The sequence below is a fragment of the Perca flavescens genome, chromosome 17 (genome assembly GCF_004354835.1).
Source record: "Perca flavescens isolate YP-PL-M2 chromosome 17, PFLA_1.0, whole genome shotgun sequence".
NCBI classification, from domain to species: Eukaryota; Metazoa; Chordata; class Actinopteri; order Perciformes; family Percidae; genus Perca; species Perca flavescens.
Window position 1 is genome coordinate 20496088 of NC_041347.1, and position 23807 is coordinate 20519894.

Here is a 23807-nt window from a genome sequence, read left to right on the forward strand (position 1 = left end):
AGAGTTTTTCAGTAGTTATTTGCTGCCTTTAAAAGAAGCAGCAACAAGTATTAGTAATGCATCTCACCATTCACCTATAAAAGGCAAAGCACTTTTTTTCAGTTCAATCAAACATTCAAACAGAAATACCTCTCATGCTGGTCTAAATGGGGAGTAATTTTCCAAAGAGTGTTTTTGTTTGCATGCATACTGTTGCAAATCTGATGGCAGCTATTACATTTTGTAATGTTCAATTGTATTGTCCAGTTGTCCCCTTTTTATTAAGTGGGACCACCCTGTGTAGCCTGGGGGAAGACATGTTGTTGTTGTTGTTGTTTATTATAACAGTCAAAAAATCCGATTCAGGCCAGAGTCATTACATGTACAATTTTTATTAGGAAAAAGTGCCACATCATTAAACACTTTCAGTCATATTTACCTCACTGTACCTCATTCCTATTATGGTCCATATTTTTGTTTCTTCAATAACAAAATAAATCTTAATTGTTCAATAAAAAAAAATGTATTAATTGTATCATTTTCTTTCTTTGCGTGGGAAGTGGCGTACGCACATTTTCAGCCCCGTTTTCTGCGTGCGCCACATTTATAAGTGAGACCCCAGAACCCTCCACAGGTGTTGATAGTTAATGTGGCTGATTGGACCTTTTCCAGGACTGTGTGGGTGGGGTTAGACTAAGTGATTGACATCTTCCTGAGTTCACTGTTAGTGTTGTTGCACCTGTTAGGGCGGGACAAATGACACCTTTGTCATCCTTATTGGTAGAAAGGATTTGTGACCTAATAAGTTCCCATCAAAGCTCCAGCCCACCTTCAACCTGAAGAGTCTAATCAGCCAGAATAACTGTGTAATAACCTGTGATCACTTCTTTTCTACAGGCCATAGTCATAGTTGGGTTTCCCCTCAACGTAAGCCTTGAAGAAGGCTTTGTGGTTGTCCACGCTGTGCATGGTGGCTTTGACAGCCGGGTCATCCAGCATGCGCTCTGTCCACTTCTTCAGCTCGGGTGTGCTGTCAAGGCAGCTGAAAAGACAACGGGAATCAAATCATTCACCTAAAACCAAATTACAACACCTGGACATTATTTGTCCTCATGAAATATGATTTGTCAGATGTCATGAAGGAAATCTGACAAAGAAGACGTATAGGCTCTGTTCTGGTGGGATTCCCTGCTCTTCATCATACAAGTCTTACTTTTGTACTGTACTTAATATTTGTACTTTTTGCTCCTCTCCATGGTGACCTTGAGTGTATTGAAATGCTACCATCAATAAAATGTATTTATTTTTAAAAGGTCCTGATAGATTGTTACTTACGGTTTCACTCCATATGCCTCCAGTCTCTCAAACCACGGCCACATCATGTAGTCAATCATCGTGATGGAATCGCCACCAAAAAACTTGGTCTTCTTGTTAACCAGGTCCTGAAAAATAAACATCACGCCCATTAGCATTGTATAAAACACTAAACTAGCCAGGTACAGTCATTAAAGACAGGTACATGGGTGATCTCACATTAGTCGTTATCTTTGACCGTTAATTACAATTCATAGACGATTACAGCTGTGCTCTCATGCTCATTCCTGGGGACAATTTTGACTTTACAATCTACCAAATCAAACATGTCTGGTGAATGTGTAAAGAAACCAGAGCACTCGACTTAGCAACCTACCCCATTTAATTGGGAAAGCTTCTCTTTCAGTTCAGCTTCCAGTCCTGAGACATCCTGGCCCTTGTTTTTCTGCATTGGGATCTTGTAGAAGTATGGTATTATCTGTAGAAAACAGTGGCTTTAATATGATTATTAACAGAAGACCAGTATATAAAACATAACCCCAGGATTAAGATACAAATCTTTAACTGCCTTGCACTATATTTATATTTAAATCTTAAATCTCAGACTACACCAATATTGCACTATTCCTTCCCTCTTTTCAATTGTTATTGTATATTTCTTGTAAATTATATTGTATTATTATACTGTATACTTAACAGTATTTCTTTTTATACATTTCTTACTGTCCTGTTTGTTAAGTGAGTGTTGTACTTTGAGAGCAAAGATTAACCGGAGTCAAATTCCTTATTTGTTTACGCAAAACCTGGCCAATAAAGCGGATTCTGATTGTCATTTACAGTAAGGTACCTTGGAAAATAGCTCCAGCATCATCTTCTGTTGAGCTTTACCAAAAGGAGAGGAAGGAAGCAGCTTCTTCTCAGGGTAAACTTCATCCAGGTAGTCACAGGTGATGGGAGACTCATATATCACCTCACCAGCAGGTGTCTCCAGTGTTGGGACAAGACCAAGGGGATTCCTCTCAAGGTACCAGTCAGGCTTGTCTTTCAGGTTGATGTTGATGGTGTCATGCCTAAAAGAGAAAACAAGGTCATTTAATCAAAAGCACACATCACAGGGATTAGTGAAACTATTGTTAAAAATAATATATAATTAAACGTGTCTTTACTTGATCCCTTTGGCACTCAGCACTAATCTGGTCCTCTGGGCGAAAGGGCAGAATCTCATGCTGTAAAGTCGGATGTAGCCGTTGGGGACTGGACCGGGTGCAGCACTCCCTTTAAGAAAAAAATATTGCCATTTCCATACACGACAAAATGCAACTACGAGAGCATGTTAATTATGTTTGCTGCCATTTATGCCTGAAATTAAATTAAAACAGCTGTAGTGGTGAATAATAATATTTAGTAAAGAATCTCAGTTATTAACTTCTTTATCCAATGTAAAACCTCCAGAACGTCATCCTTTCAGCCATTTGCAGTCACATAGGAAAGTGAGAGGTGTCCCTAACCTTTACACTGATAACATTTTAAGTGAACGACTTATAATATCAGTAAATTAGCCTAAAGTACTTCTATGACATTTTAGTCGTCTTATACAACTACATGTCATCAGATCATAGTATCCACAAAGAGTCGCTGTAGGCTGCACTGAGCGAATTCTATCTTAAGTGCATTACATTCAGTGGTACAGATAAAAAAAATAAATACAAAAAAAATAGAGTTTGAGAGATTAGAGATTAGAGAAATAGAGATTATTTGGGCTATTTACACCCCTCTTATCTACTGTTGGATGCATTATCAGAACGGACTGAGGAGGTTAACGTTACATGTAATCATCATGACTCGGCAGAAATAGCCATCATGACTTTGCAGAAATATTAACGTAACAGCAGTCCGAGAGGAATAAATCTCGAATGGGATCTCAAACATCTGGCAGCATGCAAAGTTCAGTTTAATAACTCAGGTTTTAATAATGAGGAATGCATTCCGTGGAAAAGAAAGACATAAGCACATAAACTTCTGATATTTAACGTTACGTGACAGATTTAAGGAAGTGACAAAGAATAACTGCTAATCGTAGTTAAACTTGCTAGCAAGTCAGTCAGTAATCGCTGTGTGTCTTACCTTTGGCAAAACACTTTTCAGTAGACATGATGACACTTGTGGTGAATGAAGATCAGTATGAAAACGGCCTTGGCACGGACGGAGAAGGTTTGTGACCGAGAAGACAGGTTGGGTTGAATTATTTAATGTGTACCCTACTTCCGATATGGGCGTGTCAGATAAGTAACAACCAATAGCATGAAAGGGGGGGTTCCTAGGAGTTTTTTTGTTGCCAGGGATACGCAACATGCCCAGCACTCGCCCTTTCGTTTTGTCGGGTGTGTTGTTGGGAAAAAAAGTTTAACTGGACTGTATGTAATTTTATTCTTATATCAAAATGGATGGCATTGGAAGTTTAGAAGTCAGGTATGTCGCCGCTACAAATACACCTGTCCATTTTTACTTTAGTACAATTAACTATACACCGTTAATTTACCGTTTTATTCATAGCATAGGCTCACTGAAAATGTAACGCTATGTATGCTAACCTCAGATACCCATGCTCCATAAGAGCAATACACCCATGCATGAGAGGTACACCCTGTGGCTAGCTAACAGTTTGCTGTTTTACTCCCTTCAGGTGGATACAAGGTTTTACAAACAAGAGTATCGAGTTTGTCGACAATAAAACAGTATGCTACACTTGTGGGTCTCATATCTGTTTCCTCAACCTGGAGACAAAAAAGCAAAGTGTGCTTCAGAGTCCTGGCAGAGGCATTGGTGCATTGACAGCCAATGGCAACAATAGGACGTTTGCTTTCTCCGAGGAAAAGCTATCCCCATCTATATTTGTGTACATTTTCCCTGAGCTTCAATTGAAGAATGAACTAAAAGGTAATATATTTTCAGTAGATGTTGTTTTTATAGATGCTTTTAATGTAATTTTCTTTCAAGATGTATTTGAGCTTTTGATGTTTGTTTGTATGCATCCCTCATACATTTATTTTCTCTCACACAAATCCTAATTACATTATTATTTTTCCAGGAATAGCACAACTGGACTACACATCTCTGACATTAAGTGATGGTGGTCCTTATTTAGGCTGTTGCTCCTCTCTTCCTGACTACACCATAACAGTGTGGTAAGCCATTGAGAGCCGAAAACTACTTTATACTGTGTACTTCATATGTTCGGTTATGTTTATTTAGGCTGAGCAGCTATGTTACTGTAATCATGACTGTGTGATGCAGGAACTGGGAAAACGCTGAGCCAATTTGTACACAACCACAAGCTGGGCAGAATGTCACTTCTTTGGTCTTCAACCCTCTGAATTGGCTCCAGCTCTGTGCTTTGGGCACTACATCCCTCACTGTCTGGAATATTGAGAAGAGTGCCAGCTTTCATGTCCTGAAACCAAGGTAAAGCTGACCTGACTGTAAAAGCAGTAGTTCAAATCTAAATTGATACATGGTCATTACATTTTCGGTGCATTTGTTTGTGCATGAGATTTAACTGATAAATTAAACCTAAAAACCTTAAATTACCTGCATTTATCCTTTACGGTTTATAAGCAGCAAGTGCAATGCCAGACTGAAAAACATATGCAGCACCTAGATTCAGTAGATACCTAGAATGCAGTGTCAAACAATAATATCTTTGTGTATGTCATTGTTACTAACACACAAGAGGCACATGTAACAGTCATCTTTGTTGCACTGCAGTGTGATAGAGCTTCCAGCAACTGACGGTTCCTTTGTTGAGAGATTGGTGCCCACCTCTCATACTGTCTGTGACAAACTGCCTTATTTTGGTCTTGAGATGCCTCCATCAGCCATCTCAGGACTTAAGGGAGACAAGGCAGAAAGCATTTTGGTATTGTCCCACTGTCATTTATACACTAATACGACAAAACAAGTATACTTTCACCAATTAATATTGTTTGTTTTGGTGATAAAGCTGTGATTTAAATCTATGAATCTATTTGTTGGAAAAACGATTTTGTTTTCAGGCACACAAAGACAAAATGTAAACTTTTACACAACTCCACATGTGTTTACACAGACTAAACTCTGCACCAAAGCCAGACTAACTCCTACTGCTATCTGCTGGACAGCCACATCAGAGCTATATGTGGGCTGTGCTGAAGGCTTCCTGCTACTTGTTGACCCAGAGAGCCTCTCTGTCTCAGTCCTCTTCAACCCCACAAGTAAACAAATGCACACATTGGGACATGGTAGATATTTAAAAGCCACTGGGATACATATGATATTGCCTAATTTTATTTGGCAATAGAAAAGACATTTTTTCATCTGATTAGTGTTTCACTTTTGTTCAGCTGTTGATGCCATCCCTGAACTCAGACAGAGCAACTTTCAAGGCTTAACCCTTAACAGGAATGGTTTGATTGCTGTAGGAAAGGTACAAGCCCATGCACCCATTAACATCTGCTTGGCTCACGGAGTATGACACATTCAAATATAATACATTAACTCTTCTGCCAATCGGTGATCTGATTTGCAATTTTAGGCATCAGGAATTCTTAATTACTCCAATTTAAAAGCACTTTAAAATGCTTATGTTTTACAGGAGAGCGTGGTGCACTGTCTGCAAATCAAAGCGACTCAGATCGATATCACACAAACATGGCAATTAGAAGGACCTGTCACAACTGTGATGTACTCCCCTGACTATGAAATATTACTTTTATCTTCAAATACAGTAAGTATTTAAATGCACCACTGTGTGGCTTATTGTATAAGAAGACTCCTGTTATTCCATAAAATAATAACATTACTTGAGAGAAAAGGTATATTAAAAATAAAATCTGAAAACAAAACAGGCTTCTTGTTTTTCAGGGGCAAATCTATATGTTGAATCCGACCCAGTCAGACAAAATTGTGAAGGTCCTGGACGTTCTCAGCGGCAACTTTGTGGCAGCAGCTTTTTCACACATTGACAAGAACATTTGTGTGGTAAAACCTTTGTGTTGCTCCATAATGACAGTGTATCATGATGGTATGTGTAATTTAGGTCAATGTCTCTTAAGTGAGCATTGATGTTTGTGTTTATGCTGATTGCAGTCAGTGAGAGATTCTGGAGAATTGCAGCTGTGGTCCCCAGATGGCATTTGCGTTGGTTCCCTGTCTCTTCAAGCTGAGGTCAGATTCACAACATATGAACATTCTGAACATGTCAGTAGTGTCATAGTAGGCTAATACACTTGTTCTGTAAGCATGTGAAAATTGAAGAGGACATTTATTATAATAGATGTAAATTTAAAGCGTGTTATCTCTGTCTGTTTAGGTGACAAGTCTGGACTGCTGTCCTATTGCAAAATACGCAGCTGTTGGAACGGCTTCAGGAAATGTCCTCTTTATTGACCTGAACAGGCAGCAGCAGCCTCGCCTGGTGCACCAGGTTCGTCTCTACCACACTCCTGTGGATCATCTACTGTAAGTATCCTCCGTCCCTGTGAAGCCACAGAGTTTCAGTTTAACACTGCACTTGTGACAGTAGTATCTCATCATGCATTTATGAATTAGAGGCATGAGTTATCTCTCCCCATAAAACCCAGAGGGGACAACTGCTCTTCCACTTTTGGCAAATAAAAAATGATGTGTTTACAGGCTTTCTTATTGTGTGCATGTACTGTGTGTGTGTGTGTGTGTGTGTGTGTGTGTGTGTGTGTGTGTGTGTGTGTCTGTGTGTGTGTGCTTATACAGATTTGATCAAGATGGGCACTACCTTCTCACCGGTGCCTCAGATTCACATATTTATGTACTAGATGCAAAGCCATCAAAGATGTTTTTAGTCATAGGATACACAGGTAGATACAAATTTTTATTCATTAGACATGTTATTGCTGTCCTGTATATAGGTCTATTTATCATTTTCTATTTATATACACTACTGGTCAAAAGTTTTAGAACACCCCAATTTATTTAGTTTTTTATTGAAATTTTAGCAGTTCAAGTCCAATGAATATCTTGAAATGATACAAAGGCTAGTGGTGAACTGCCTGAGGTTAAAAAAATAGTAAGGTTACCCAAAACTGAAAAATAATGTACATTTCAGAATTTTACAAAAAGGCCTTTTTCAGGGAACAAGAAATGGGTTAACAATGTAAAGCTGTTTTGCAGCAATGGAGGTTGATCAAGCTTTGAAAGTTGGTGCTACCAATTCCCACAGGTGTTCCAACTTGTATGTTTCTTGGCCCAGGCAAGCCTCTTTTTCTTATTCTGACGTCTAAGCAATGGCTTTCTTGCTGCAACTCAACCTATCAAACCTGCAGCTCCAAGTCTTCTCTTTACAGTTGAAACTGAGACTTGCTTATTACGACCACTATTAAGCTGTGCTTGAAGCTGTTGTCCTGTGAGCCGCCTATCACGCAAGCTGTTGACTCTCAGAAACTTGTCTTCTGATTCTGTTGTGGCTTTGGGTCTACCAGACCTCTTCCTGTCAGAGTTTCCCCCAGTTTCTAAGTGCCTTTTGATGGTGAAGAATACTGTACTCACTGACACCTTGACTTTCTTTGCAATTTCTCTGTAGGAAAGACCAACATTTTTAAGTGTTATGATGGTCTGTCTCTCTTCCATTGTTGATTGCCTTTTTCCCGCCATACTGTTCAAATAATGCTCACGAGGGTACGGTACCGCAGTGTGTTCCAACAATACTTTTATCCAAACAGAGGGGGTTGTAAGTAATCCAGACAAGTTGGAACACTTGTGGGAATTGGAAGCACCAACTTTCAAAGCTTGATCAACCTCCATTGCTGCAGAACAGCTTTACGTTGTTAACCCATTTCTTGAACCCTGAAATAGGCCTTTTTGTAAAATACTGAAATGTACATTATTTTTCAGTTTTGGGTAACCTTACTTTTTTTTAACTTCAGGCAGTTCACCACTTAGAAATAGAAATATTGGGGTGTTCTAAAACTTTTGACCAGTAGTGTATATATATTTATATATAACTTATTAAAGAGGGAGATCAAGCTCACCTGCATCCTTTTGTCATTTGATTTTCTTTGCCAGTTGTTCCTGGACCCATTTTGTCGCTTTCCACTCAGTGCATCAGGGACTGTGAGCAGGTGAAAGTTCTTGCACTGTGCATTGGACACAAGGGCAAAAATCATGATGGTAGCCTGCTCACAGTTCTCTCTCTGCCTACAAGGGACCTTACAGGTAAAGCACTGATGGAGTAAATTCATTCACTACTTATTCTCAAGATTTATTTTTTCAATTAAGGGAGTTTTGGATATTGGTCAGAAGTTGTTTGTTAAGTCAGCACTGGTTGAACATCATAAAATGATCTGGTACAGAGAAGAGAGACTGAGAGCTCCCATTACCTCTCTGCACAGTCTAGTGGGGACAGTGTCAAAGACGCAAGATGAGGGTCTCATGTGCAACACATTATTCATAAGATTATGTAAAGGATAATGTAGAGGGAGGCGGTTGTTATAGCGAATACAACCCTGACAGGGTGATCAGGACCCCGATGCGAAGCGGAGGGACGGTCTGTTATCAAGAAAATAACAGGCCTCATGATGCTTTAGAATTCAACCAAGCCACTGGTGACAAAGGTTAGGGAGGTCCAGTGCAAACATGGGAGGAGTGATGTTGGAACGTTGAACAAAAGATAAGAATTTACTTTGCAACCAGCAGCTAATGTATTATCTACTGTAGTTGAAGAGAGGTTTACAAGGGGATTGATGGTATCAAACCAAATTCAATTATTGTGCTGGTAGGGAGAAATCAATAATTCCCAAATCTTTCAGCAGTAAATAATGGAGTTGCAATTTACTAGACTTCCACTTGCCTTCTGTTCTTATTGTTTTAAGGCTGGGACTCTCTTCATTCATCCAAGGGAATGCTCTGAAAGTGGATTTCATTTAGTTTCCAAAGAGAAAACCAAAACCAGATACATTAGCATAACCAATTAATAGTACTCAACTGGACACTTTTATAAATTGTTTAGACATGTTGTCACTACTGTTAAAAAGAGTGAAAACAACTGAGTGTTTTACAAAGACACACCCATTGGTTATACAAACTGTAAACTGTTGAATAAGACAGAAAGGGCTCTAGGGGAAAGTGCAAACATTAGGTCTAGGGTGTGGCCACAGATGAGAGTTGTGCCACACGCAGGTTAAATGAGTTAAAAACAAAAAAACATGCCTGTAGTGTGTTTTAAGGTGAGTTCTACATGATAGTTAAAATCACCAAACACAATGACTTTGGTAATAATCAATAGAGGATAAAAAATCTTAAGATGTATTATATAACAATGTTTATAGAGCCTTTCTATATGTGGTGTATTTTCTATACATGCTTAAGCTGATACAGCACTTCTGTGCCAAGACCAATTACTACTATTATTGTAGATATGTAGATACAGGCTCTCTGTAGTAGCTGTCTGAATGGAAAGGCGTTGTTTAAACTAAACACAAAAAGGAAGCCTGACTGTTTCCAATTATTTATTTAATTTAAATTTTGATGATGTGCCTCTGCTGATCTACAGATTGTGTAGACCTACATGGTTGTCTGTCTACACACATCCTCAATGTGTCCAGATACGAAGTGCATCATCCACTTACATCCTGTGTTCTGGGAGTCAGCGAGGTCTTTGCTTACTGCCACAAGAAGAAAACTCTTCAGCAATTTCAACTTTCCCAGGTTTACCGCTGTCTAATTTGACAGATAATTATAATCCTTATTCTTTGTCTTCATCCACCTTAAATGTCATTGATACAATTCTAGGAAACTGTTATTGTAACAAGAAAGATAAATAGAAACAGCACGAGTGATTAACACTTTATCCTGCTCCCTGATTTTTCTGCCCAGGACATAGGCGGTCTCTCCAGTCAACAGGTGGTCCATCTCAAACCAGAGCAGGAAGTGAGGGGTCACCCTCTGGGCCCTGCCTCTCCAGTTTTGTCTCCTCATCAGTTATGGCTGGCTTCTGTGGGCAGAGATGGCCTCCTACGCATCCGAGAAACTGCTTCCATGGTAGGAGCTAATTTTATTTGGTTTTATTTATTTCTTATAAACATTTAAATCGTGTTTTCATTGTCTACGGTGTGTATTCTGATGCTGTTGCTGCTTCTCCAGGAGCGGTACATTGAACTGCAATGTCATTCATGCCGTCTGGGTGGAGTTCGGAGCGTGTCCTTCTCTGCAGACAGCCAGACACTCCTCACTGCTGGCTTTAAAGATGGCTCCCTTGTGTGCACTGATCTCAGGTAAAACAGCAAGCAGTCTGTCATGCTTACATAAAGCACAGCTGTGAACATTAGAGGGAGCTGTTGCTTGCAGTAGTTATGCCTCTCTTATGGAGTTTGATATAGTGCACATGAAACATTGTTTTTCCTCTCTTAGTGTTGGCCTTGACGGACAATATTAAATAAATACAATTGAAGTGGTGGGTTAAGGGGATCATGGCCCAAATCTGCAGGAAAACAAAGCTCCAATAAATTTCACAGAACAATCTCCTCACTACAATAGATCACATTCCACGTCTGCCTCCTCTGCTTGCTCCTGCAAGCTTTTATTTTTCCTAAGCCCTTACTACTACTGTTATTTTAATGCTACAGGAATAGTATTTTTTTTTCTATCTATTATTGGTTCACTATCCATTGGCTGCTTAAATTGTTGATAGTACAGGAATTTAAATGACAGGTCTGGTGATCTTTATTTTGTTATTGTCAACAAACCTCATGAAAAGACCAAAACACACAATGAAAAGTATTGTCTGTGTAGCCAAAGCCTTATAGCGTATGGCTTATTCCTCTGTGCCATAGATCCTTTTGTCCAAAAACTATTGAAAGCACACCAGTGAGTCACTTCATTACACATGGCGACATGTTTCTTCATTATGATCAACACATGCACTGTGATTTATTTTGAATCAATCCCATATACACGCTCCTGCTGCCATAAATACTTACTAGTGAATTTAGAGCAGAAAATGGTCCTGAATTAATGCACTATTACCCCTGTTTAAGTAACATTTGTAAAAAAAAAGATATATATATATATATATATATATATATATATATACATACGTATGTATATGTACACAGTGCCCACCTGTTTCATGCAGTAATTTTAAAACCTTTTTTTTAATGAAACTATGTATGTCTCATCAGTTTAATAAATATTTACATCTTCAGTAGGAACAAATGGGCTTGGTGCTGAGTGCTGCAGACAGAGTAGAGAAGTCAGAAATTATAGAGAGACAAACTAATTGCTGCTACTTTGGTCTTTTCGTGGGATTTGTTGAAGATAATAAAAATGTAGATTATCGTCAGCCTTATCGGTTAAGGTTATTCTTCTCTTACACTTGATCATTCAAAGTTATATTACAAATACAAAATGGCTACTTAATGCAAAATTATATTATCATATCAAGAAAGAAAAAATAACTCTACAGTTCATTTTATTTTATTTTAAAGACAGCATGATTTTTTTTTTAAATGGTTATTTCTAAATTTATTTGGATGTATGGATCAACTGGCCATCATCAGACCTCCACAACAAATATCTTCATATATGTAACCTCTTTTGTGTATATCTTGTGTTTTCGATGACTCCATACAGAATTGAAGGTGTGGATTCTGGTAAGGTGAATGAAGCCACAGAGTACAATCAGCCTGTGGATCATTTCTTTGAGAACATATTCAATGCTGAGAATCACGTTCTCATTGCCTTGCCTGAGTGGGGCCAAGGATCTCCTGCTGGCACTGAAAAACCAGAGGAAAGTGAGGTAAATGATATTCTATTCTGTTTTATCAGTGAATTAGTACTACATAACAGTGTACATAATGTTTCTGTGTTGCTTTTGAAACTCCAAAAACTATTAATACTGCTATTGCAGAAAATCTCATGCTAAAACGAATGCAGTATAGTACAAAAGCCCATACAATAACTTTCACCTTCACGAAAGTTTTAATGTTCAGTTACTGTATACAGAGTTCATTTATAATATTTATTATTGAATCAATGCTTCTCTAAAACAGTTTCAACAAAAATGTTGTATTGCAGACTTAGAATAATGATAAAATATTCCAGCTTTACTGTACAGCAGATTATGTTGGTGTTGTAGGTCATAAAAGTGTGAGGCATCCCAGTAAATTTGAAAATTATAACAATAAATGTGAATTGTTTGTAAGAAACCTCGTTCATTAATTAACTAGCATAACATTTTAGTAATGTGTCAAAGCGAATGCTTTGCCTATGCTTATTTTTTATATGTGTTGTTAACACTCTGTAGGTCAGTGGTGAAGTGGAGACTGTGGATGTGACGGAGCAGGATGAGAGTTATAACAGTCTGCTGTCTGCACCACCTTCACACCCCACCTGGCTCAAAAGCAGGAGAGAGGCAGTAAGTGATTTATATGCTGTTATATTTGCGTGGTGGCATAAAATGTGGATTATGTTAACTATGTTTAGATACTTATCCTGTGTTTCTACAACATTGCTGGTGGAGGATTTTGAAATGGCCCATTGCACCGGTGTGTGATATCTTGCTGTGTTGCTTTTGGCACTCAGTTTCTCTGTGCTACAGCTTGATTTATCGTCACGTATTATAGAGTTAGGAGTCAACCAATTAGCAAGTGGTAAAGAGCTACAAAGCTGATAAGCGGTTGTAAACAAATGTTTAGTACTTTGTTACCTGACAAAGCTTGATAACAATAAATTGATACTGAAGGTGTGACTGTCTTTGAATTGTAGGTTTTACACCTCATCAACATTCATGTTGAGTGATGGAAGGTGGGATGGTGTTGGAATTTTTGTCAAATCAATTGACTTGTCGATCAAAAAGTGTTTGACTTTAATACAAACTGATTCAATCTGTATATTTTAACAGGTTATAAAAGAAGAGAATGAGCAATATTCGGAGACAAAGAAAAATCTGAGGAAAACCATCAAAGAGTTACGTGACACTGTAAGTGAGTTTTATTACACATTTGTTTATTTCCATCCTTACTTAAGAAAATACTTATAAGCAATAAACAATGACACATCATGACAAACATAGAATAACATTACACAGGGCATGTAAGCATGTAAACAGTGCGTGTTTGGTAAGTGCTTTTTAATTCAATACAATTCAAGCTGTATCCCTGTAATTATACACAGCAGCTCATTACCCAGGGCAACACATACACAAACATTAAATGAAAGGGAAAACAAAAACAAAAAACAGTTTATCACAACCTAAAGCACTCATAATATCCTAAGAATAACAACTTCATGTGGAATTCTGGTAATGAAGAAATACTATATATTTATTTATATATATATATATATATATATATATATATATATATATATATATATATATATATATATATATATATATATATATATATATAAATAAATATAAACAAGCTATCAATCAGTTAATGCCAACTAACAACAACACTGAATTGAAAGTGATTCAATTGTATCTTCTTTTACCCTTTAATTTCCAGTTGTATTGTTTTCTAGTACAAAAATACAGTATGCTTGAAGTCCATCATGAAAAATCCATATTAGTTCATCAAACTAGTTACATTTGTAGTAATGTTTTTAACAGTCTAGCTAAGGTAGTTATAAAAAGGTAGGTGCACAATTACAAAACAATTCACGGAGGGGTGTTAACATGTTCACGAAAGTTTTTTCTAACAAACAACATCACGTCTAAACCGTCTTTCGTGTATTGTCAGATCCAGGAAATGATGCGCGAAAATGAGAACCTCCCAGATATCGAGCGTCTGGAACAACAGGAGTTCAACCTGGATGTTGAGGAACAGAGGAGACTGGAGGACATGGTGCAGCAGGAAGTTACTCGGGTAATGCACAAACATGAGCCTCACTGAAATTTAAATTTTGCTTTGAGGTCATGATGGAAGTGATTCTTAACGCAGTCACATTGTAGGTGCGAAATGAAGTGGAATGGGAGATTTTAGCAAAATGTTACCTTCGGGATGTCCTAAGGAGAGAATTCTGGGATTCTATGAAGGTCAAAGGCAAGGCCATTAAGGTAAGACTGCTTAGGAACTGGCACAGAGAAGTGATACTTTTCTTAATTATCATAGTATGTTATGATCTGTACCAAGAAATCTAAATCACTTCTGGCTGTCTACCACAGGCCTTTCACTCGGAACATGAGGTGAAGAACTACCCTCTGAAAGAGCGTACAGAGAAAGAGGTGGAGGACCTTCGCAGGGTTCAGAATATGAGGATGTTTGAAATGGCTGCTTGCACCGTAAGCAAACCTGGTCCATAGGCCTGAGCATTCTTGTTAATGCTGAAATGAGAAGCACATGTGATGAGTTAGAATGGATTACAAATAGATGATATGGCTGTTTATTATGTGAAGCAGAAAGGCAGCATGCAAACCTATTCTAAAAGCTGTGATAGTGCAACCTCTTCAATATGTGGGTATTCGCTCTCTGGAAATACATTTTATGGCAAAACCATTCAAGTCAAAACAGGGTTACAGCTGGAAAATAATGTGATGCTTTGAATCGCAGTCCTATGTCTGACCTTTCACTGGTGTAACTTTTAAAAATTCTTGAACACGTGCCAGTCCACCACTGTTGAAACTCTTCTAGATTTATGGCTATGTGGCCAAAAGATAGTTGTTAGGATAGCTCCCTTCACTGCAATATACTTTACATTTTATAATCCACAGATTCAGTCCTCAACATTTATTTCAGCCCTTTCATTTAAAGTATTTCTCCCCACCTTTCAACTGCAGCAGAGCAGCCTAAAGAAAAGTTCCAACACAACCAGTGCAAAGAAGGAAGAGCAGGGGGAGGAAGGCCACGAGGCAGACACTGCTGCTGTAACGGGAAGTTTCTCTGCTCAGTTAGGATATTCAAATCCTTGCATCTACGATCAGTTCCGCCTGCAAACCACAGAACAGAGGATCGCCCAGACAATTCTGCTACAGGTGGGAACCTGTTCCAAAAACTGTTGGATCTCAGCAAAAATGTGATAATGATGCCTTTTATGTTATACAACACTTTTCCAAAACAGTACCCAAAACACACTCTTAAAAAACACCGTTATTATAGAAAGTGAAATAAAGATCATAAGACTCATTCATACATGGTTATTGTCACCACGATCATAAAAACTATTTAGTTTTTTGCCGAATTTCACTCAACTCCAAATGCAGGATGTGATTTATCGCATCAAGACAGCTTTCAACACCGACTTTGAGGCCGTGCACAGACAGAAGGTGCAGGAGGTGAACCGTGTGAGGGACAGGAACAGACACATCAGGAAGATCTTGCTGGAGCTGGACATGAACGAGGACCTGTGGGAGCCCAGCCTGACCGTCAGCGAGCAGCCAGAGAAGCTGCTCACTGTGGACGACTCTGAGGTTACTGACCGCGCTGTCAAACAGTTTACAAAGTTCACATAAAGTTCAACAAACAAAGATTACTTTGTGGTCTGTTGTTTACTGAAATGTGAAATAGTATGTGGTCATCATCATATGAGATGCTTTTTCACAGTTTACCGGAGAGATATGCACCTTTGTCCCACTCTAGATAAAAGCAGAAAAGTACCTCACCCCAGAACAGAAAAAGGAGGAGAACAGGAAGAAGATAGAAGAGCAAAAACGTTCGGCTGCCAAAGTATGCTGCCATAATAAATGTGTTTTTGTTTTGCAACTCTTGTTTGTTGCTATTTACACATTCTTGAAATACTTACATATATATACAAAAACTGCATTTGATTATTATTGACAACAGTAAGAGTACATTAAACAGTCCTTTTATCAAAAATAAAAATAAATATATTAATATGGTAAGTCTATGTGATTATACAGCAATTAATGAATACAAGTAGTTGAGTTCTGTCATAGTAGTAATTGATCTTTCTATTGCAGGGTGATAATGTCCGAGACAGGGCTCTTGATGACATGATGGATGGAGTGCTTGAAGTGAAAAAAGAGGACATCTTGAAAATGGTGGGTCAAAATATATATATATATCCCGGATATATTATTTGATTTAAAATAATACAAAATGGTAGACATATGTTTACCTGTAAGATATTATCTACTCACTTGTTTGTTCAATTAACTTAGAGACAATTTGAAAAACGCGTTTTTTTTAAAGAGCTGCAAAGATTAGTCGATTAAGCATTTAGTTAATTGACAGAAAATCTGCATCTATTTTAATAATCGAATATTTTTTTTAGTCATTTTTCAGGCCAAAACATTCTCTGGTTTCAACGTCTCAAATGGGAAGATTAAGTACAGTAAACTGAATATCTTTGGGTTTTGGACTGTTAATAAAACAAGACATTTCCTCTCCTTGGGCTGTTGACTATACAGTGCATATTATCAATATTAAACAATTAATCTATTGAACTAATCGTTAGTTGCAACCTTAATGTAAATGCAGTTTTTGGATTATTATTAGATGCTAATTCATTATGTAATTAGATACATTTTTTGAATGTCTGAGAGAGAGAGAGAGAGAGCAGAATGAAACCCTTCCCTGACTCCAGCAGGCCTTTCTTGTGATGTGAACTAAACACTAAATTAAATACTTGATACTCACACAAGATCACATTCATTCTCTCCCCTTAGGAAAATTATGTCTTAGGCTTTTCTTTTTTAACTTGACATTTTTTTTCTAGGCAGTGTCAGTTCAAATTAAATGCAAGTGCACATACTTTCTATTGAATTGACTCCACAGGAAATACCTCCGCCTGAGTTTGTTTTGACCAAACTTGACATTCACTGGAGTGAGGAGGAGAAAAAAGTTTATAAAGAATATGAAAAGAAAACCAATGACCTGAGTGAGGAGAAGGAGAAATACAAAAAGGTATTACATGAGACAAATTCATAATACGGTTTTCAGACATATGATTAACATTGGATCTGTGACTGATCAATATAGATCATCTGTTAACTCTTTAATTCCAGTCAATGGAAACTGAAATGAAAAAACTACAGGCGTCCACCAGGGATGCGACCGAAAGGTTTGATGAAACTTTGACAAAGCTGTTTGAGAAGAAAGTGAAATGTGAAATGGCTATTTATCAGGTGAGCCAACACACACACACACACACACACACACACACACACACACACACACACACACACACGTATGTGACACATGGACTCTGGAATCTGCATCCCGTTGTTTCCTCTTTCTCGTTTTCCTCACACACTCTCTGTTCACATTGTAGTTTCTTACTTGAGATAATTATGATATATGATATATTGTGTATGTAACACCTTGAAAAACCTGTTTAATGTTGTTTTTGATGTTTTTTTACAGGAAGAACTCAAGATTACTTATCTTGTATATACAGTCCTCATAGAAGACGAGATCAGATGTCAAGAGCTGGAGCTCAAGCTCAAACTTGAAAAAGCCTTGGCATACAAGGTCAGAAAACTTAGTGCACCGTACTGCTGAAGGAATTTATGACATGCAGCCATAGTTTCTGTTATTTGTAAGACACCTGAGTGAATGGTAGTGATGTTCTTCCAAATTCTAGTATAGTTAAATCTTCCTATCACTCAAGCATGTTTTGCAAGAGTTCACCTGTGCGGCACGCTCATTTCTAGACTGCCAATCATTGTTTCCCGTACATGCTGCTCTCATCTTATTGACCTGTATTTCAGGATGAAATTGGGGAGGAGGTGAAGAGACATGAAGAAGAAGTAGAATTGTTTCACGAGACCTATGACAGCATTGTAGCCGAAGACAAAGTAAGCCAGCTGGTAAAATACTAAAATCATTTTGACTGTAAGTGATGGTGCAAATACATAATATCCATCCATGTCTCCCAAGGTTCTTGACAAAGAATTCAGGAAGGAGTTCTTTGACGTACCAAGCCACATGGTTGATCAACTATATAAGTTATTCAAGCGTAGACCCAGGTTTGTAATACTTACCTTGACATCAACATCAACATTCTAAGTTGTAAATTAGCTGCGCAGTTGCTGCACACTGCATTTCACTGTATGCCTCAGGGTTCAAAAGATGAGGACCCAGACCGACGACAACTCCAACCCGTTTAAAGAGCAGCGTCTGTGTGGATCTCTGGCTCCTGATGCACTCGGCAAAATACTGAAGGCCATGGAGGAGCTGGATGCACCGGAGAATATACCAGAAGGCTTGAACCCATCAATCTGGGAGAGGTTTTGTCTTGTCCGCAGAACAAAAGTAGAGAGTGAGAAAAAGGTAAAATCCGTATATGGACAGGTTTAGGGCTGTCCTCGACTGAAGAAATTCTTAGGCGACTAACACTCATACGATTTTGTCGACTAATCGATTAGTTGATTTAAGCAACAGATCTGTAAAAGTGAGTTTCTCCACAAAGAATCAGACAAACGCTCCACTTTAAATTTAGTTTTACCAGAGATGTGCTCAGACGTTTCTTGGAAAAAAAAGTCAATCAGCATTAAAAAAAGAATTTAAAAAATGACTAAATCCACTAAAGAAATCTTAGAGAGGGCTGCCCTAGACAGGTTAAAGATCGGAAATCGCTAGTCCGCTAAAATACTAAGAGAGGTTTTCCGCACCACAAGTATGCAATTAGTATAACATTTTATAGTCTGGTTACAAGCTTAAATCTTTTAAATTGCACTTACAAATTAATCTTATTATTTCATATTTGGAAAACTTCACATAATGATTGTATGCCTTGAGTGTAATTGTCCTGTCACTGTTTGACATGTCCCTTGCAGGTAAAAGTAAAAGCTTTGACCCTTGCCGAGATGCATGCGTTCCTTCAGAAGAGGAGAGATGAGGAGAACGCCGCGCAACAGGAAATTAAAAATCTCTCTGACGCACTTGAAAGGTTTGACTGGGATGTTGTCATTCCTTCTGATTATAAGCAGTTGTGTTTGAATACATAAAAAAATGTTATTCGTCACTCATTAGGGATGACCTGAGAGAATGGCACTCGAGCCACAAGTGTTAAATTTTAGAATTTGTCTCATTGTAACAATAGTAAAAGGTGATAAAGGTAAAAGTAAAAAATATTTAGGTAAAAGTAAAAATTATATATATATATATATATATATATATATATATATATATATATATATATATATATATATATATATATATAATATTTCTCTATGGAAGAATGATCCTCTAGTGGTTTTTGATGTCCTGTTCCCTTCTAGGCTGCATAAGGACAAGAACCGTTTCCTGATGGACATCATGGTCCAAGTCCTGCTCAAACAGGGCCAGGTGGAGGTGTCTACCACAGACCTGACTGCTGACTACACTGACTCTGTACTTCACCACAGGAGTGTGGTGGAGGACCTCAACAGAACCATCAGGGTCAGCCTATACCACCAGACACATAGACACTGCAAAACAAGGACATATATTATTCTGCTGTTGCTATATGCAACAATACACAGGGGGTCATAATTGCATATACACATTCAAGTGGTGTAAATGGTTCTGTCAAAAGATTTTTTTTTATCTGTGTGATCAGACACTCGGAGAGCAGAAGATCGCCTCCATGGTGGAGTGCAAAGACTTCCGTAAGGGCATCATCCAGCTGCAGTGGGAGTACAGGATGATGGGGATGCAGATCATGGACCTCAACAACAAGGCGAGGGACATCCAGATGTTACGACTCTCTGAGGAGCAACAGGATGTCAGTGTAATCATAATACTGCTTTTTTTAAAGCTTCTCTCACAGACCTGGATATCTTTTATTTGCAATCAAATACCGTCCTTACCTCAATAAGGAAATAAGCACTGAATAACACTTTCTGAGGAATAATGCTACTGGTTAGTGAATAGATTTTACCTTGTATATAATTAATGGTAATATGTCAAAGGTTTAAAAAAAGTTTGCATCTGCTTGAAATGGCAATGAAGTATTTGCACTCTTTGCAATTGGTGAAACTACCTGCGTTAGCATTTCTGGCCAAACCTCAGTCGTCGATATCAAGGCAGGTATTTTGGTTTTGGCAGCATCAGATGTTTTGCGAGCAGAAAATTGTTACCATCCCTGAGTACAGAGGAATGATCTTTTGTTATCACAGACACACCCTGTTCATGTAAGCTCCCCACACTAATTTTTTTTCTTCTTTTTGCACCCTTTAAAATTGTTATCGAATAGGTAGAGAGACTGGTTTAATATACTATACGAAATGATGCATTTTTTATTCCTGCTTTCTTTATACACCGGGCGGCAGCAGCTCAGTCTGTAGGGACTTGGCTTGGGGACCAGAGGGTAGCTGGTACAAGTCCTGGACAAACCAGGAACGGAGTGTGGACTGGCAGCTGGAGAGGTGCCAGTTCACCTCCTGGGCCCTCCCAAAGTGCCCTTAGGTCACTAAACCCCTAACTGCTTGGGGCGCTGTACCCATGCGACCCATCGTTCATAACAGATTAATCCAGAAAAAAATAACAGAATGAAAAACCCAAGGGGACAAATAAAAAAAAGTATAGTATCTTCTCCACCATGTTTATGCAATGCTTCTAAATTCTAGGAAAACTGAAAAGCTTCTCTGCTTCATTGAGCAGAAACCTAAGATGTGAACAGGCAGTTTTATAAAAAACAGACCACAAAAGCTGACAGGAAGATTCTTTGCTATTATTATTATTATTATAAAACAAGTTGTTGCACGATTTAGTGATATAAAAAATAAGGTGGTGGTTAAGCAATGAAAAAAATTCATGGAGATGAAATGAGTCATCCATCATCTTATTTTTATAAAGTTGATGAGCATGGCACACACAAAACATGTTTCCAGGCCTGAATGCAAGTTTCCTCTGGCAAAGGGTTCAGGTAGCTCTGCTGTGGTGAGCCATGCAGCTTCCTGTCATTGTTTAAGCCCCCGAAACCTTGAGAGGAAAACACTTTGAAAATAAAAAAAATCCATCCTGAAACACTTTATGTTGCTGCTTCTTCTGTTTTTCATCCCCCCCTCCCCTCCATTAAAGTCAGTTATCCCCGTTTCTTTCCAGTATCTCAACAAGACAGATCGAGACAGTCGCGTGTCTAAGCAAGTTTCCATTCTGGAGAAAACTATAGCTTTCCAGGAAAAGGTAACAGAAAAGTAATGTTATCTCATCAATTTGCTTTGTATTGTGTACTCTCCATTTGTGACTGTTAAATTAATGTAAATATTATGTTCTACTTTTAGACTCATCTACAGAGTGTGCAGCATCGCATAAAAAAGATTGAACAGCTCAACAGGCAGGCAACAATGAAAGCTGAGAAGAATGCAATTGTAGAAGAGCAGCTACCTAATATGCAGGTGACTGTGGCAGAGAGGAGACACATCTATGAAGCAATAGGTAAATTAATAAAACAATAATTTCAGCTCATTGAAAAAGGGAGCCTCTTCTGACTGATAACGTGACTTGATTGGTGTTTAGCTTCAGAGGAAAACCAGGCAGCTAAAACAGAGGAGCGCTACCGGGAAGTCGTTCAGAGGAAGAACTTGGAGGACTTTGCCAGAGAGCAGGCGGAAGAGCTGGCTTTCCTCTGGGCCGAAGTCGAGCGTCTGAGGATGAAGAACTTTCCTTCACTTGATCAGCTGAAACACAACTGAAAAAAGGCTTCTCTTCTGCAGATATCACGATTTTATTAACACTTTTCTTAGTAAGTTTACTTAACAGGAAATTTACAACTCAAGCTGTGAATAAAAATAAGAACAGTGTCACAGCAAAATAAATAAAACAATTAGTTAACTCAGGATATTTGTAACATGATTGTTTTTAAAGCATATATTTATTAGGTAGTGAAGTCCTCCTCTGTGCGGTCAAAGTGCAGAATGCCATCATCCAGACCAAAGAGGTCAATAAGAGCTGCCAGGCTGGCCTTCCGTCCGTCTATGGGGACATCTGACTGGAGCTCATACAGTGCAGCCTGAGCACAACTCCTCCACTTGTCAATCAAGGTTTGGAGCTGTGTTAAATCATTCTAGGGAAAGACACAGGGAATGGGTCATATAAAGAGGACTAGGCTACTTTCAGTCTAGTTAAGTGAATTAAATCCCATTATGTTTACGCTTGGAGCAACCCAGAGAATTTAAAAAGGTAGCAGATACCTTGCTTCTGTACATTTTGACCATCTTGAGTCTGCGCAGAGTCTCCATCTTGTCTTTAACCTCCTTCCTCAGTTGGTCTCGTTGTTGTACGAAATCTTTGGAAGGAGGATGTGTTGGTTCGGGAATGGGTCCAGAAAGCCATTCACTCCCTGATCTCTCTTCATTTCTTTTTACGTCAACATTGGGCACGATCAGTGGAGCCGTCTCACGGGACGCTGCTGAAACTTGTTGGCCATCCTCCTCCTCATCAACACAGAGGCGTTTGGCCACAGAGAAGGGCGAGGTGAAGGAGCGCCTTGTTCTCTTCAGCCTCTCCTTCAGTGAGGAACTCAGCTTTTGATTATGCTGCGGAGATGACAATGAATCAGTGGCAGGGAACAGTGGGATAATAGCAGGTGTTAGATTGTGTTTAACCAATTCTGAAATAACGTTTAAAAATATTTGACGTGATATTAGCGAGCGAACATTAATGTTACCTGACGTTAGTTAACATACAAGCAAATTTGACTTAAACCTACCTTTTCCTCTTTATAGTCACAGGGGCTTGACTCCACTGAATTACAAGGTGAAGAATAGACTGACTTTAATTTGGCTGCTTTAGGAGTGATCTCCATCGGTGAAACTTTTTGCTGTGGATAACGTAACGTTACAGTCAGGTTAGGGACACTGGGTTAACGTTAGCCAAACGAGTATGAGCTAACTTAGTCACATAGTTTATCATAAACAAACACATAAAAACAAAAGTAACCCGAATACTTAACCAAACGTATTGATAAATTCTTTCGCATACACTAGTGAGCAACCAACCAACAGGGTTTTAACAAAACGCGAACTAAGATACAAAACTGTGAACACGATGTGAGATTTTTTGTTTTCCTTATTTTTGCGGCTCAAGAAAACCTCCAGAGTCAGCGATTGGACAGATTTTGATGACGCATTACCGAAAATGATCTTGGGAACTGTAGTTGTTGCCGGCAAGATATGTTGGTTACAACCATGGATGTAGAAGAAGAAGAAGTTAGAGCACAAACGACAACTTTAAATCCTAATATTTCCATGTTATCCATACCTAAAACGCAAATCGAAACCATAAAGCTCCATCATCTCTCTTTTCTTGTTTTGGTAAAGTTATTAGTTAGTAGTACTTGTGATAGAACATAAAACATTTTTTTCAGAACTTTTTTTTTCATACCAAAACCTCAAATTATAATAATATTATAATAATAACAGTGACAATTATAATATTGTTAATGAAAATAAGAAATAATATAAAGATATTTAGAGAAAGTAGTAGGGCCACTGCATGTGATTGTGGGATTAAAAGGTGATACATTGATCCAACTGGACTGTTTTACAAAATAAAGTGCTCAGAGGAAGTAAAATAGTAAAAGTTATTTTTTGTAGGCTTGTGGACAGATTCAGTGTCCAA

At 38.3% G+C, this 23807-nt stretch overlaps 3 protein-coding genes across 7 annotated transcripts; 1 reads left to right on the forward strand and 2 right to left on the reverse strand.

The window, feature by feature from the left end:
- Window positions 1–347: 347 nt before the first annotated feature.
- Window positions 348–3555, reverse strand: LOC114571751 (glutathione S-transferase omega-1). The gene is made up of 6 exons (XM_028602906.1): window positions 3418–3555; window positions 2460–2568; window positions 2141–2363; window positions 1670–1771; window positions 1315–1421; window positions 348–1021 (listed from the first exon to the last, which is right to left on the reverse strand). Exons 1-6 carry the CDS (start codon window positions 3443–3445, stop codon window positions 871–873), a joined length of 720 nt encoding a protein of 239 aa, XP_028458707.1. The 5' UTR covers window positions 3446–3555; the 3' UTR covers window positions 348–870.
- An 88-nt stretch (window positions 3556–3643) lies between these two features.
- On the forward strand, window positions 3644–23508 carry cfap43 (cilia and flagella associated protein 43). Of its 3 annotated transcripts, none has more exons than XM_028602902.1 (38): window positions 3644–3762; window positions 3977–4230; window positions 4382–4478; window positions 4588–4755; window positions 5059–5209; window positions 5399–5543; window positions 5673–5755; window positions 5924–6055; window positions 6193–6309; window positions 6418–6495; window positions 6641–6789; window positions 7060–7163; window positions 8368–8517; window positions 9854–10008; window positions 10177–10341; window positions 10444–10574; window positions 11932–12097; window positions 12605–12715; window positions 13202–13279; window positions 14043–14168; window positions 14255–14359; window positions 14468–14584; window positions 15080–15274; window positions 15503–15709; window positions 15879–15965; window positions 16220–16300; window positions 17037–17165; window positions 17267–17386; window positions 17625–17732; window positions 17972–18058; window positions 18141–18229; window positions 18323–18533; window positions 19040–19152; window positions 19484–19643; window positions 19804–19974; window positions 21291–21371; window positions 21470–21623; window positions 21705–23508. In XM_028602902.1, the coding sequence occupies exons 1-38, from the start codon at window positions 3734–3736 to the stop codon at window positions 21878–21880; spliced, it is 4980 nt and encodes a 1659-aa protein (XP_028458703.1). In that variant the 5' UTR covers window positions 3644–3733; the 3' UTR covers window positions 21881–23508. The 3 variants fall into 3 exon arrangements, with proteins under 3 accessions (XP_028458703.1, XP_028458704.1, XP_028458705.1); XM_028602903.1 differs by having other exon boundaries at window positions 15083–15274; XM_028602904.1 differs by having other exon boundaries at window positions 19804–19968; window positions 21705–23507.
- Window positions 21894–23339, reverse strand: sfr1 (SWI5-dependent homologous recombination repair protein 1). 3 transcript variants are annotated; one of them, XM_028602910.1, is made up of 4 exons: window positions 23320–23339; window positions 22897–23007; window positions 22379–22723; window positions 21894–22251 (listed from the first exon to the last, which is right to left on the reverse strand). In XM_028602910.1, the coding sequence occupies exons 2-4, from the start codon at window positions 22990–22992 to the stop codon at window positions 22063–22065; spliced, it is 630 nt and encodes a 209-aa protein (XP_028458711.1). In that variant the 5' UTR covers window positions 22993–23007; window positions 23320–23339; the 3' UTR covers window positions 21894–22062. The 3 variants fall into 3 exon arrangements, with proteins under 3 accessions (XP_028458711.1, XP_028458709.1, XP_028458708.1); XM_028602908.1 differs by lacking the exon at window positions 23320–23339 and adding an exon at window positions 23169–23307; XM_028602907.1 differs by lacking the exon at window positions 23320–23339 and having other exon boundaries at window positions 22897–23304.
- Window positions 23509–23807: the final 299 nt, after the last annotated feature.